At 43.4% G+C, this 14,393-nt stretch overlaps 1 protein-coding gene across 1 annotated transcript in view; it reads right to left on the bottom strand.

Moving 5' to 3' along the window:
• Positions 1 to 2,910: 2,910 nt before the first annotated feature.
• The window catches only part of GPA33 (glycoprotein A33), a 36,899-nt gene continuing 25,416 nt past the window's right edge, over positions 2,911 to 14,393 (bottom strand). Inside the window, exons 2-7 of the mRNA XM_088444405.1 lie at positions 12,518 to 12,669; positions 11,841 to 12,054; positions 11,510 to 11,674; positions 8,620 to 8,736; positions 6,305 to 6,437; positions 2,911 to 4,456 (exon numbers count right to left, since the gene is read on the bottom strand). Of these exons, the coding sequence (XP_088300531.1) occupies positions 4,282 to 4,456; positions 6,305 to 6,437; positions 8,620 to 8,736; positions 11,510 to 11,674; positions 11,841 to 12,054; positions 12,518 to 12,669 (956 nt within the window). The 3' untranslated portion in view covers positions 2,911 to 4,281. The remainder of the gene's footprint in view (positions 4,457 to 6,304; positions 6,438 to 8,619; positions 8,737 to 11,509; positions 11,675 to 11,840; positions 12,055 to 12,517; positions 12,670 to 14,393) is intronic.

The following is a 14,393-nucleotide window of genomic DNA, read 5'->3' on the forward strand; positions in this document are numbered from 1 at the left end:
CTGTTGCCTTTTTATAGACAGGTCATAATATTACAGGGTTCATGACTGTATATGATAAATAGAATGTATAGACCCAATGGCTTAAGTGGCCCATACATTATTATTATTATTATTATTATTATCCTTTATTTATATGGCGCCACAAGTGTTCCGCAGCACCTTACATAGAACATAGAACTAATAGGTGAACAAGAAACAAGTAACATACAGTACATTACAGTACAGGACAAGGACACAACTTATATACATTGCTGAAATAGTGATTAAAGCACTCACATTAAGCTGCCGGGAATTGGCGGTCCCGTGTTAGGTGCCCTAATGGGGAGTAGAGAGTAGAAGAAAATGTAAAGAGAAGCACATGAAGGAAGAGGTCCCTGCTCGTGAGAGCTAACATTCTAAGGGGAGGGGCAGACAGACAGGGGAAGATGGGAAGGAAAGAGCATGAGGTGGGTTAGGATGAGTGCTGGAAGGCCTTGATGAAGTAGTGGGTCTTGAGAGCCCGTTTGAAGATTTGTAGAGAGGTGGAGAGTCTGATGGGGAGAGGGAGAGCATTCTAAAGGTAGGGAGCAGCACGGGCAAAATCTCGGATGCGGGAGTGGGAGGAAGTACATCAGCAATCACAAGAGAGCGATTCACAGATCCTGTGATTTTTTTTTTTTCCCCAATCCAAAGATTCCCCAATAAACCAATCTGTGCTCATACATTATAGATATTTTTCAGCAAATACAGATCTGCCAATTTTAAAAGGCCCATCATTTTACTAGTAATTGTCGGCAAATCGGCTGATCGCTACCATACACCAAAAAAGGGGAATTAGGGACTGAGAGGCCTATTGCGAACGGACTGTGATAACATTCTGACTCACCGCGGCTACCAGAGCAATTCATCATTGCTCCGGCGCGGTGACAGCTGATGCGATATCAGCTGTCCCCGCGAGCCGCTTCACTGCTCCTTTGTCGGAGCAGTGAAGGGAGTGCACTAGACGCAAGCGCCCAGACGTCCGGCGGAAGGAGCCAGTTTGGAGGGATCCGAAAAGGTTGCCTCATCGCAAACCTGGACCTCCTTCCCATAGGAAAGGAACAGGATGCAATCCCGGAGCAGAAGCCCTCTGAAGATGGCAAATGCTCCGAGCAGTCAAGCTCCGAAAATGACAGCGGGCCATTTCGGGAGAGGAAGGTAAGCAGGAGATATCTGTGATACTAGTGTATGGGGACAGCGGGCCATTCCGGGAGAGGAAGGTAAGCAGGAGATATCTGTGATACTAGTGTATGGGGACAGCGGGCCATTCCGGGAGAGGAAGGTAAGTAGGAGGGGAAGCAGTAGAGAAGCCGATGGACGGAATCCCAACCAGGTTTAGGCGGCGGGGAAGGGGGCGGGGGTTGGGGGGAGGTTAGGGTTAGGCACCCCTAAGGGAGGGTTAGGGGAGAGAAAACGCTAGTCAATACTTACCTTTCGACGATCGGGATTTTCACTGCTGCCGGGATGCCGCTGTCAGGTAAATCATACTGAATCCAAGCAGGAGATATCTGTGATACTAGTGAATGAGTACAATGGGCCATTCCACAAGAGGAAGGTAAGTAGAAGATATCTGATACTAGTGTATGGGGACAGCAGGCCATTCCGCAAAAGGAAGGCAAGTGGGAGATATCTGTGATATCTCCTGCTTTACCTTCTTGATGAATGGCCCAATAACTTAATATTTACAATTGCAGGCAACTGCTTTTGTGAAAATGACGTGATGATGAATAGGCTCGGGAGTCATGTCTGGTTGCTTCTGGTCCCAAAATTCCTCTGTCTCATAGTGGCACGTAAACTTACATGCTGGAATACACACGCCAGCTATATGAAAGGTTCAGAATTGTTTGTGTCTGGATACCATGCAAGCTTATAAATTGGTGGGAGGAGTTACTGGCATTTAACCACTTAACTGGCCGATATTTTTACAAGAAAAAAGTCCCCATAATTGTCTATTTTATTTTACTTAGTAAGTAAGAGCTTTTTAAACCTGATTCAATATCATTTTATTTTTAAACAAAATGTAAAATCGCATTTAAATAGCTATTAATTACATAATGTGACGAAAAAAATTGAGGGGATGATTTTGGAAAAAAATTAGTTTTAAACAGAAAAACTGTTAGCTGGGGGATGGAGCAAGGGGCAGATATATAACACATACACACACTAGATGAAGTACCCGCCGTTGCCCGGCGAAATGTCATGATAAAAGGAGTCAAGTCTCTGAAACGTTGACATTATAATGCTGTGGTGAGCGTGCTTTATTTCAGTTGCTAGCTGTAAGAGCCATCCATTGCTCTACTAATATATATATATATACACATATATATATATATATATATATATATGACACACACACACTTTTTTAGAAAAATTGTACTGCAGAATGTATACAAAGCACCACTTTATTTATTCAGCTATTTATATGCCTGAATGATATGGAGTACCATTACCGCTTCCATGTTTCTTATGTTAAGATTTTTCTGTACTAATTCTCTGATGGGTGTGTTAATCTAACAAGGTTTGAGCTGCTTTCAAATAGTTAAAAAAATATATATATTTTCTCTGACTATTATGTGCATTATATATTGCAAATACACAGTATATCATTCGTTTTCTTGATTGTATACATTCTGCAGCTTAGGGAGTGATGGAGTACAGTGCTGACACAGGAAATGTAGGGTGAAACTAAATCGGAACTGGCACCACCAAATTCATCTCAGTTATACGGTGCATTTGCAGCAATATGCTGAGATTTTCTAGAGGGCAAGATTTCCTGCCCTACTTTTTCTATGTCAAAGTGTTACTCAAACACAGAGTTATTAGAACGAATATATTATTTTCTGTGTAGTAATGAAAAAAAAAATCTATATATACACACACATCTACACAACATATGAGAATGTAACATTTTATTTTCTTTACACAAGTTAAAAACAGACTGCTTTAAAACAATGTTCTGATATATACACGTTTTGTTTTAATTTAAAAAAAAAAAAACTTTCTAGTTAAATATCTTCTAAAAACAGTATAATGCGGACATTGATTGAGACCTAGGCTTGAGACTGGAGGACATTTCCATCTTATTTCTACTTTGCTGTATTAAGCAAAAATCTGTTTGTACCAACGTTACACTATTTTTGTTCATCACGGTCACGGTCGCATTTTCGGACACTAGAAGTAGAAGCTTGAAAGTAAAACACATTGGCTGCAGAAATAGGAAATCAGACTCCTCACTTACTGGGGCAGTCTATCAGCGAGGTAGGTCTGTAGTTGCATTATTAATGCTGGGCATACACTCTACAATTATCTGTCAAATCTGTCTGGTGGAAAGGAAAAGCTGGTCCATTTTCAAGTGTTTGGGAGCAAATTTCTGTTATTTGCTCACATACATTACCAGATTTTCATTCCAACCAGCCAGATTGGACAGATAATTGCATAGTGTATGGGGGAATTAGTTTTCATTAGCTGTATGGGGTCCCATGTTTTGTAAGATATCTAATCCATGATCAATCCTTTATCATATACCTCCTTTAAGAGCAGATGTTTGTACCAGGAATCACCTTAAAATGTACATCTTAAAGTTCCCTCTCCATGTATCAATCTAAACAAAGCAAATCCTTATATATTTAATGTATGGGAAAAAAAAAAATGACAACCCATTAGGTTTTTTTTTTAAAAAGATGAGGCCACCCTTGGTAGTCTTGAAACCACCACTTAAATGTAATCTATGGATAACAAAGGTAACCAAATTCATAGTTTTAATAGGTTATTCAATATTATAGTCTTTAGCAATATTAGGTTGTGTAGTACCTGCCTGCAGATGTCACTATAGATTTAATTTTTGGAGTTCCAATTTGTAAAAAGCACATTACCAAAAAAAAAAAAATCTACATTTTAAACAAAATATTTCAAAAGAAAAATTATTTTGGCATCTGCTGTCTTGTAACTAGTGCATTGGGTTTGGCAGTAATACCAGAAGTGGAACAAGCCCATTATATTTCTGAAAATAAAAAGCACAGTTTTATTCCACGGTCAAGATAACTTGATAGTGTTATAGAAAAAAAATAATGTCTGGTTTTCCTTTGACATACGGTGTAAAAGTGTTGTAGCAAGAAATACCAAAAAAGGAGAAAATTGGAGTCCACGGGTCAGACGCATCTTTGCGTTACACGGTTTGTTTTCTCACTTTTGTCACTACTCAAGTAGTTAAAAATGCATAAAAATAGTTGACGTTTGTTTCAAAATGTAAAAAACGTTTTATATTTAGGCATTTACTGGATCAATAACCAAACGTGGTTTGTTTGCTGGAGGCATAGGTGGCCTGGACTCATTTCTCTCCTCTAAGTCATCGTCGCCTTCATCATCCTGGTAATACTGCTGCTGTTGCTGCTTTGTTTGACTTTTCTGTGGGGGCTCGTCTGGGTCTTCTTCCCTCTCCCTAATAATGAATGAACAGTATTAATTACAAAACACAACTTGTAACTTTGATAGACCTGAATATTTTAAAAATCAAGTATGATTTGATTCCATAAAATGGGCCACCTACCCTCAGATATAATTTAATTTGAAAAAATAAAAAAAATCAAGATACATTTGCATTAGTGGTGCAGATCTTGGTACATGCATATCTTTAATATTCATAGGTGTGGCCCTATAAATATAACGGCTGCAAAAAGTGTGGAAAATACACAAGACATGGTGATTAGAAGATGCTAAGTTTGCTGTAAATATTGTAGACATAAACCATACAATTAAATTTCTAAATTGATATTGGATAGAATATATTTTTTAGTACTCTATTTTTAGGTTTTCTACTTTTACTTGAGTAAACAAGCTGAAGGTCACAGAAAGGATTTGCTGAGTGCATATGTAAGTAAGCCAAAAATATGCCATATTGACTGTATAGGAACTTCTATTTTTAGAAGCTATAAGATAGAATATACACAAATAACTGCATGTTGCTATCAGCTTGCCTGCTAACTTCATGGCCGGTCCCGCTCTGCTGTTGGAAGAATATAAAGCTTCACTGGAAGATGGGGATGTCTGAAACTAAATCTCGAGTGATGAAAACAGAAAGGGTCCTACTGAAGTAGAGTGGATCAATGTGGGAAATATTTCTGACTACAGTAAAGCTGGGATTATCCAGACACTTGCTTTGCCAATACAATGGAATAGTAAGGTAGATTTTAAGTAACAACTGATTTTATCCTTTAAGGAGGATTCCAAAAGAAGCTTAAGCTGCATGTCTGTAGGTTCATCTGTCAGAGCCTGGCCCAGCACAGATCATGCTCCGTATAACATCCCATTCGCAGTGAGGTTGTGTCTACACCGTTTTACAAGCAGAGCACATGACAACACCAAACAGGGCAAAAAAACCAGTTTGTGGTTGGGACACTATCTTAACCCTTGTCCAGGTCAGACTTTAAACTACCCCCAAAGAAAAAAAAAAAAATATCCCAAAAGGATTGCCTCAAAGGGCTAGCCGTGTAAATTAGGTTTCCAGCAGAGGTGCCAACATATTTTATCAGATTCACGAGCACTAGACAAAGGAGAAGCGGTCAGCTATATACTGTAGTAGGAGATTCTGTATGTACTAAAGCAGGGGTGGGCAATGGGCCTGATTCAGAGCTGAACGCTCTGAATCAGGGCCCTCCATGAAAATGGAGCGTCCTCGCATATGCGAGCGTCCATGATGATGGTCGCGATGGTCTTGACCATCGCGACCATCGGACTTGCGACGGAGACCTTGCGGTAGGGTCTCCCTGCCGCAAGCCCTGGAGTGATTTTGGCTCTGTCAGAGCCAAAATCACTCCCACTGGGGCCGGCTTCAGACGGTAGGGAACGCCTCAGTCTGGCAGGCACGCCCACCAAAGGGCGAGACCCGTAGCGATGGTGAGCCCGGGTCTCGCCCGGGTCAACATCGACAGCACGCCCCCTTTGGTGCGAGACCCGGAGCGATGGTGAGCCCGTCGCTCGCCGAGTCTCGCGCATGCGCACGATGGAGCTCCCCCCGTCGTGCGCATGCGCAGTGGGGAACATCGACCCGCTTGCGAGCGTCCTGACGCTCACGAGCGGGTCTGAATGACCCCCAATGTGCGGCCTTCCAGCTGTTGAACTACAAAAACCAACATGCTTTGCAACAGTTTTAGCATGGCCAAATAGCAAAACTGGCAGAGTATGTTGAGATGTGTAGTTCTACAACAGCTGGGAGGGGGGGGGGGGGGGCTTATTGCCCTCCCCATTCTAGAGTCACATTTAAGAGAAACTTGCAAAGTGAAAAACTTACGCCATCTCATAATCATCCTGCTCATCATCATTCTTATCCCGGCAACAGCAGCAATAGACAATTATTCCAATGACTATGATCCCGGCCACACTCCCGCCAATAGCTCCAGCATATAACGCAATGTTCATGGAAGCTTTTGGAAAAGGAAAAAAAAAAAATTATATAATTTTATATATATATATATATATATATATATATATATATATATATATATATATATATATATATATATATATCACTCCTAGGTATTCCCTCACTGGCAGTAACCACTTGTTATTGACTCCTCCCAGAGTATCGTGGGCAGGTAACTGGCTGCCACCACCAGACTCCTACACTGGCAGCTGGAGCCACTTCCCCCCAGGCTCCTATCACTGGTACCTTAAACCGCTTCTGAGTATGTGTGGTCGCACTGCTGCAACACCTCCTGGTTGATGTCAGCTGATTCTCACTAGTCCCTCACTATGGACCAGTCAGCACTAGGTAGCTAACTAGCAGAAGACTAGAGCTTGGAGACACCGGGCTCAATCCAGAACAACTACAGAATAGAATAGCATTTTGCGATATTCTGGTGGTCACAGGATACAAGCAGATGCAGGCGGCTCGAGGCAAGTAGACATTTATTGCTCAAAGGATGCGTCTTTACAAAGACAGTCACTCCACAGCACTCAGCGTGGTACAGAAGTACACTATAGATGCTCAGAGGATATACACAGTTAGATCTCAAATGCCCCCCCCCTTCTATCCGCTTCGAATACGCAATGCCGCAGGGGGTAAGCCTGTCCTGGTTTCTTTAGACAATCAAACTAGGTGCATGAGCTGAGCAAGTGCACATAGCTTGGACATTTAAAGTCTGTCCCTAATGGACAGTGGGGAGTGGTCGCGGTTAAGTGCATGAGAGCACCTGGGAAATTGGCCGTTCCTCTGATGCCCTGAATGTCTGGGGAGGGGGCATTATCTCCACCCAGTACTCCCAGAACTCTTTCTCCCAGGGGCATGCTGCTCTCTGCCCAAAAATAGGCTTCAGAGACAGGCAGCTAGTCCCAAGGAATACAGTGTCTGGGAGTTGGCTCTACCACTGCTGCAGATTAACACAACCGTTATACACAAATATTTTACACTAAACCACCATTGCAAAGCTGGTCCCCAGCACTCTGTAGCACACGTATGTCCCAGGATCCCCATTCTATAGCCCCGGTAGCTCAGGACACAGCTTGTCCAAGACTCCACAGGAATAACAACACTTTGCATAATGCCATTCTACATTCCCTGGTCTTAGTCCGGACACAATTCTAAAGCTTTCCTAGCACTGGGACTTGCCTATTGACCTGACCTATTCAGGGCCGCACTGAGTGTCGCTACTGCCCGTCTCAATGCGGGACTGTGGCACATTTAAGCAATAAAAATTGAATAATGCTTATAATACACTCTGGCACACAGGGGGCGGTTGTCCAGTTCCTGCCACAACTCCAGCCACCTCCACCCGGCCATTTTAACAGGTGGGGAGCAGACAATGGTGGCTGGATGGGGAACCGCCGCACCAAAAGCAAATGGATGTAGAGGCCATAAGTGGCGCAGCATACAGTCTTCCTGCCAATGGCAGTTTGCTCTTCAGCTAATTTAAAGATCTAGTTGAAGAAAGAATAACAAACAATCAACTGAACTTTAAACAAGAGGAGGGACACCGGCAACTTCAGAAGTGCCTGCTCCAGGTGAGTATAATATGCGCCAGCTACCATCTGCCTGCGAAACCATGCCATCACCAGGGCACGTGCCCCACCCTCTTTAAACCACTGATAGCTGCCTTAAGTGTAATTGCGTGATCTAAAACTTGTAACTGACTGCCTTGCTCTGCAAAATTTTCTGGCACCTTACAAATTACATTAAATTATGACATTAGCAGTACTGTCTCCCTTTCTGATAAGCTCCTGAAAAGTTCCCAAATAGTAAAGGCTCAACAGAATATGCTGGCACCATATAAGTAACCGTTAATAATTATGGGGATTGCCTGTTAATACCACACTGGACAGGCAGTCCCAGGTGGAGGACTTTACGCCACCCCCCAACGTGAAGCCACTGAGTGCACTTAACATCACCTACACACTGGGGACGGCTTACTGCTATGAGGGAGGCTTATTGGGGGTTTGGTGGCTTTGACTGGTGGGTGAAATCTGCCACTGATAATAACATAACTGAATGTTATCAGCAGCTCTATGGTGCAAATTTACAGCTTACAGTATAGCGGTAATTCAGTGGTCTGTATTGGTTTGCTCTTGTAGGCGTAATCTGCTACAACATAGACGTGACTGGTGTCTTACGCGGCATCACAGCTAGGGTCAGATTGCAGAACTCCTCTCCAATTTTATTGGTGGACGTGCAAATAAAAAATCCGGACGACTCCATGGAAATATTTTTCAACGTCAGCCGTCCTCCGTCTAAAGAAAGCCGGAAACATACACATGATTATCTAAAACAGTTATATAATAACCAGATTACTTAAAGAAAAGGAAAGAAAGATTGATTTCCAGGAATGAAGAAATTGGAGATAGCAGATTATTCAGAGGAAACATTTTCTTGCAAAATGCAGATTTCCTGCCCATAATTTCCTTTTATCCACCGGATTCCCTTTTATCCACAGTCAGATAGTAGAGAACAATAGCTTGTATTAAGGCAGAACTTAGGGCCAAATGGGGCTGGGGCTTAAAATGATCAAGGACCTAGGGCCTGATTCAGAGCCGGTCGCTATTTGCGGTCGTTCGTTCAACAAAAAGGGGTGGCTATTCAAATGAACCGTTCGCTCTTTGCGGTCTGTTGACGCCTCTATGTCTGAACGAGCGAACAAAACTTGCGGTTGTAATTTTGAAAAAGACGCCCCCTGGCCGCTCGCACCATACGTCATGTCCGCTATTTATTAGATTAATCGAGTACATCGAACAGCGTATGAACTGCTCGCTATTCTTGGGGCTGGTGTTTGCTACCACAAAATTGCGAGCAGTTCTGGCTATAAAATAACCCAGTGACGTGGTCAATGACGCTCCAGTATTAATTATGCACACCCATAAAACACCCGTTTTGACCTTTAAGCACGCCTGCGTTCTGATTTCCACTCCCCGTTTTTAAGCACCTTCCCCTGTTACCACCCATACGCTTCCTCCTGTCACTCATATTAGCAGGCATTCGCTATTTAGCGAACAAACGATTTTCGGCCGAACTGACTGGTTCGCGCATGCGTATAACGATCCGTACGCATGCGCAGTTGGGCAAACATCGCTCGGAGCGAACGAGCAGCCGCTTACGAGCGGCTCTGAATCAGGCCTCTAGTGAGAAAGGATTTAGGGGGCTGTGTGGGAGTGACCAGTGCCATGTGGATGTCTCATTAAGGCCCAGACTGATCAATGAGTGATATTCTTGTTATCACTCGTTACCAGTGTCAGCACCAGAGTTGCGGCTGCAGCGCAGTTGAATATTCAAATAAGGGAGCCACACCAACTGCCACCCCAAACTCTGCCGAACATCGCTGTCCGGAGCGCACTGGCAGTTGGTGCGGCTTCTCCCCTATTTAATTTTTCAACTGCGCTGCAGCCCGAACCTCTCCAGCCACCAGTGCTAGTTATTAATCCAGATTTGCCTACCCTTCCGAAAATCGGGTGCCGTTCCCGACCCCCGGAAAGGCGGGTAAGTGTTAATAATAATATATCAAAAGCTAACACCTTAGCCTCTGACAGGTGTGCTGCCCTGAGTTGGTTGGCCTTTGCCAGCTTTTTGGGGTTCCGCGCCCCAGACTTTGGCTAAGTATTAGGGCCCTCCAGTAATCAGAGAAGCTGTGACGTGGACTGGAGATCTCACTACCACCATGTATTGCTGATAGAGTGCTGGGGGATACCCTTTGCGGTTTATTGGTTATATAAGGCACAATGATCCCTATGGCTACATGCATTTTCTGAAAAGGATCAGTGTGTTTTCATCAACATGTAGATCTTACTAACTGCTTTGGGGCTCATTTACATTTGGATGCAAGTTAGGTGTATGGCAATGCTTGTTTCAAAAAGAAGGCAAGTATGGCTTATTGGATGGAGCACCATTCAAGTTTAGTAACGAGTGATAAAAAGAATATCGCTGTGGGCCTCAGTGAATATGCACAAGTAGAAAAATTGCTTGAGTATGTTACGAAAATAGAAATTTAATTTTAATATGATTTAAGGCCAACTGATCATTTATTTATTTATTACCAGTTATTTATATATAGCGCACACATATTCTGCAGCGCTCTACAGAGAATATTTGTCCATTCACATCAGTCCCTGCCCCAGTGGAGCTTACACTCTATATTCCCTATCACATGTACACACACACACACACACACACACTAGGGTTAATTTTTGTTGTGAGCCAATTAACCTACCAGTATATTTTTGGAATGTGGGAGGAAACCCACGCAAGCACAGGGAGAATATACAAACTCCACACAGTTAGGGCCATGGTAGGAATTGAACCCATGACCTCAGTGCTGTGAGGCAGCAATGCTACCATTACACCGTCTGTGCTGCCCATCACACTCTCCAGATGACGGGCCTATTTTTATGTGGAGACCTGGAGCTGTAGTCCCATCCACCCCATTGTTAATCTGGCCCTGGCTTGTACTCGCCTGCACTGCAAACGTCACACTTTTTCAGTCCAATCAAGGTATAAAAACTATAAAGTTTTAAATATATTTGTAAAATAATTTTAGATCTAGCAGCCCAGTAGATACAGTTATGTCATAGGTGTTGTGGAACTACATGCCCCAGCATGACCGATTTGTAGTTCTACTACAGAATCAAAAAGGTTTTCTTCCTGTGCCATAAACTCCTGTAATATCTTAAGAACCAGCATATACAAATACACTATTGCCCCCTTGTGGCATGATTGTAGGTATGGCACTGTATCATCAGAAAAGGATTGAACGAGTATCTGGCGATTGTAGCTGGGTGACAATTACACATACTATGGGCTTGATTGGGATTTGCACCCTAAAATGCTTTGCGCATCCCCATTCGGAGCGTGAATGTGTATTTTTATTGATTAAACAAGGACATTAAAGTCTGTTCTAGGTCATTTGTTACGAGATATTAGTTTTATCAAATTTAGGAGAAGATGATAATTGTGTCCCATGTATAACACTGTTTGGTGAGATAAATTTTTTGATGGTAGGATAGATTTATACGGTACCTATGACTGCAGTCTGCGGTATTGCTCGCTGTACGTCTTGTGGGGTGTAACTCTTCCATGTGTACTGGGGGACAGGGGACCCCTCCTTGGAGGAACAAGTCAGCGCGATGACCTGGCCATATTCTGCGGTTCCCTCAATGCCGCAGTCCGGTTTGGATGGAGCCACTAGAAGACAATATTTTATTATTGTGAGTAAAAGCGTACGTACGCCTTTAGGATTGTCTCAATAGTACTTTAAATTTCCAATAGCCTAAAAGTTGCAAAATAACAGCCAGGGGCAGAAGTCCTCGATCATACCCACTTACCAAACACGTAATGTATTTTAGCTTACCTAAGACAACAAGCTCCATTTTAGCCTGACGGGTGCCGGATCGATCTCTGGGAATTTTTACTTCACACTGGTAAGTGCCATTATCTTCCATCGTCAGTTTATCAATAAGGATTGTGGCATCATTAGCAAACATATTGCCGGTGAACGACACTCGCCCTTTATAAGCGGGATCGCTGTTGTTGATGCTTCCATAAAAGGCGGCTAATACTTCAACCTAGAAAGGCGGAAAGTAAAGAATTATTAAAAATACAAAGATTTTGTTACAGGTTATCATGAATTTGCAGGTACCCAGACGCCTCGCCTATCTTCTGACAAGTGTCCTCTTTGTAGTGGGAAATACAGAATATGCCACCATTAACAACGACAAAACTACATTAAGCTGTGGCTCAGCCAACGATGGATCAAATAAAAATTACTTTGTGCAATGGAAACTGAATGGAGGCAACTGTAGTTATAAAATTGGTGGAGGCATTTCCTGGGACTTCTAGTTCCATAACTTTAGATCCACAGGTTTCTTGAACCTGACCTAGATGGTCTACAGAGCTACAGTACTTTCGAGCCATTGCGGTATATATTTTTTCCCATCACAACATAACTGGGTTAATATTATTACTATAATATACGGTGTCAAAACACACACAGTACACAAAGTCAGTGCCATGAAAGGCCAAATATACCTCTTCAGGCAACTTCTGCCACTCCACGCTGGCGCCGATTCTGTCTGGCTCAGCGGTCTGGTAGGTACATGGTAACGTTATACTTTTCCCTCGTTGAGCTTCAGCTACTTTTTTCGGAGTCTGCAGAGTGATGGCAGAAATTGCCACAAACACTGAGGGAAGACAGAAAAAAAAAACACATTACGAAAAAAAAAAAAAAAATGGAAGGTAAAAATGTAACCTGCGCCCCCTCACCTCCCCCCCGTCCTGCACTTACCTGTCCGCGCAGCAGCCTCCGGCTCCGTCCTGCTGGTCTGTCACATGGTCTCCCAGCACACCACAGTACAGATTAGGTAAAAAAAAAAAAAAAGTTTTTTTTTTTTTTCTAATCTTTATTATGTTCTGCTGGGAGAACACAGTGTCCGACCAGCCTCCGGAGCCAGAGGACGCACCAGAGCACCGGAGGAAGACGCCGGGGGACCTGTCCAGCTGGAAGCAGGTAAGTTTCACCTGCTAAACGCTACCTCACAGTGGCGGATAGTACCTCCCATCAAATTCCGAAAATTCATAATTTTCGGAATTTGATGAATACCATAATTTACACATCCCCATACTAATGTACTAATGTATGGGGAGTGTGGAAATTAACGCAGGGGGACTTAGCAAGGAGATAGCAGTGATATATCTTGTGCTAAGTGGCTTCATGAATACTAAAATAACGTTATTTAAGGAAAAAGTCCTTAAAAACGTTAATTTAGTTTTGATGAATAGGCCCCATAGGCATTTAATAAATAATGGTGCATATACACGGGGGGTGGACGAACGATAACGATATATTTGAACGATCTCCCGGGTGTGCTGGATGATCAATATCGATCATCCAGCACACGACCAAAGATGGCTAACAGGCCATGATCAACGATTGCGGGTCCCTATAGTAGTTGGTGGGTTGGAGGCACAGAAAAATGCACGATATTAACGATATGATAAGCGATCGTTCATTTTAATCGTACAATGTGTACGCACCTTAACAGCTCTAAAAATAATATACACTTACCACACTATTTTCAAAAAGTATCCAATTATGAATAGTCATAACGGTAATGCACATTTAGATCAGGAATAGTCTATTCCATTGGCCTTTGAGAAATGAAGGGAAATGTCCAGTATGAGTTTTTAACTAGATAATCCACCATAGAGGAATCAAAAACAAAGTTCCAAAAAAATGCAGCAATCTGAACACTGGAATAAGGGATATCCCTGTTTTAGCTAACAGTCATGAACCAATTGTTAATGAAATATCATGACACCATCCAAGACAATATGTTATAGATATATAGGGCCTGATTCAGACCCACTCGCGAGCGGCTGTCCGCTCGCAAGTGGGTCGATGTTCTGGACTGAGCATGTGCACGACGGAGGGAGCTCCGTCGTGCGCATGCGCCAGCCGCTACGAGCGAAGGAAAGTCCTTCGCTCGTTGTGTCCGATCAAAGGGGGCGTGCTGTCAATGTTGATTGACAGCACGCCCCCTTTGGTGGGCGTGCCGGGGGCGTGCCTCCCTGACGGGGGCGTTCCCACGGGAACGCCTCCCGTCAGGAGCCGGCCCACTGACATCACTAGTGATGTCAGTGGCAGTGATTTGGGCTCTGATAGAGCCAAAATCACTCCGGAGCTTGCGGTTGAAAACCTCAACCGCAGGCTCCGGCTCGCAATTTCGATGGTCGCGATGGTCACGACCATCGCGGCCATCACAATGCACGCTCGTATAGCCTGTGGGTGGTGACCCACAGCTATACGAGCGTCCAGGAGGACGCTCCATTTTCATGGAGCCCGGCCCTCATTCAGAGCGTGCGCTCTGCTCAGAGCGTACGGCTCTGAATGAGGGCCATAATTCCA

The sequence above is a fragment of the Taudactylus pleione genome, unplaced genomic scaffold (genome assembly GCF_031769625.1).
Source record: "Taudactylus pleione unplaced genomic scaffold, aTauple2 ptg000361l, whole genome shotgun sequence".
NCBI lineage: Eukaryota > Metazoa > Chordata > Amphibia > Anura > Myobatrachidae > Taudactylus > Taudactylus pleione.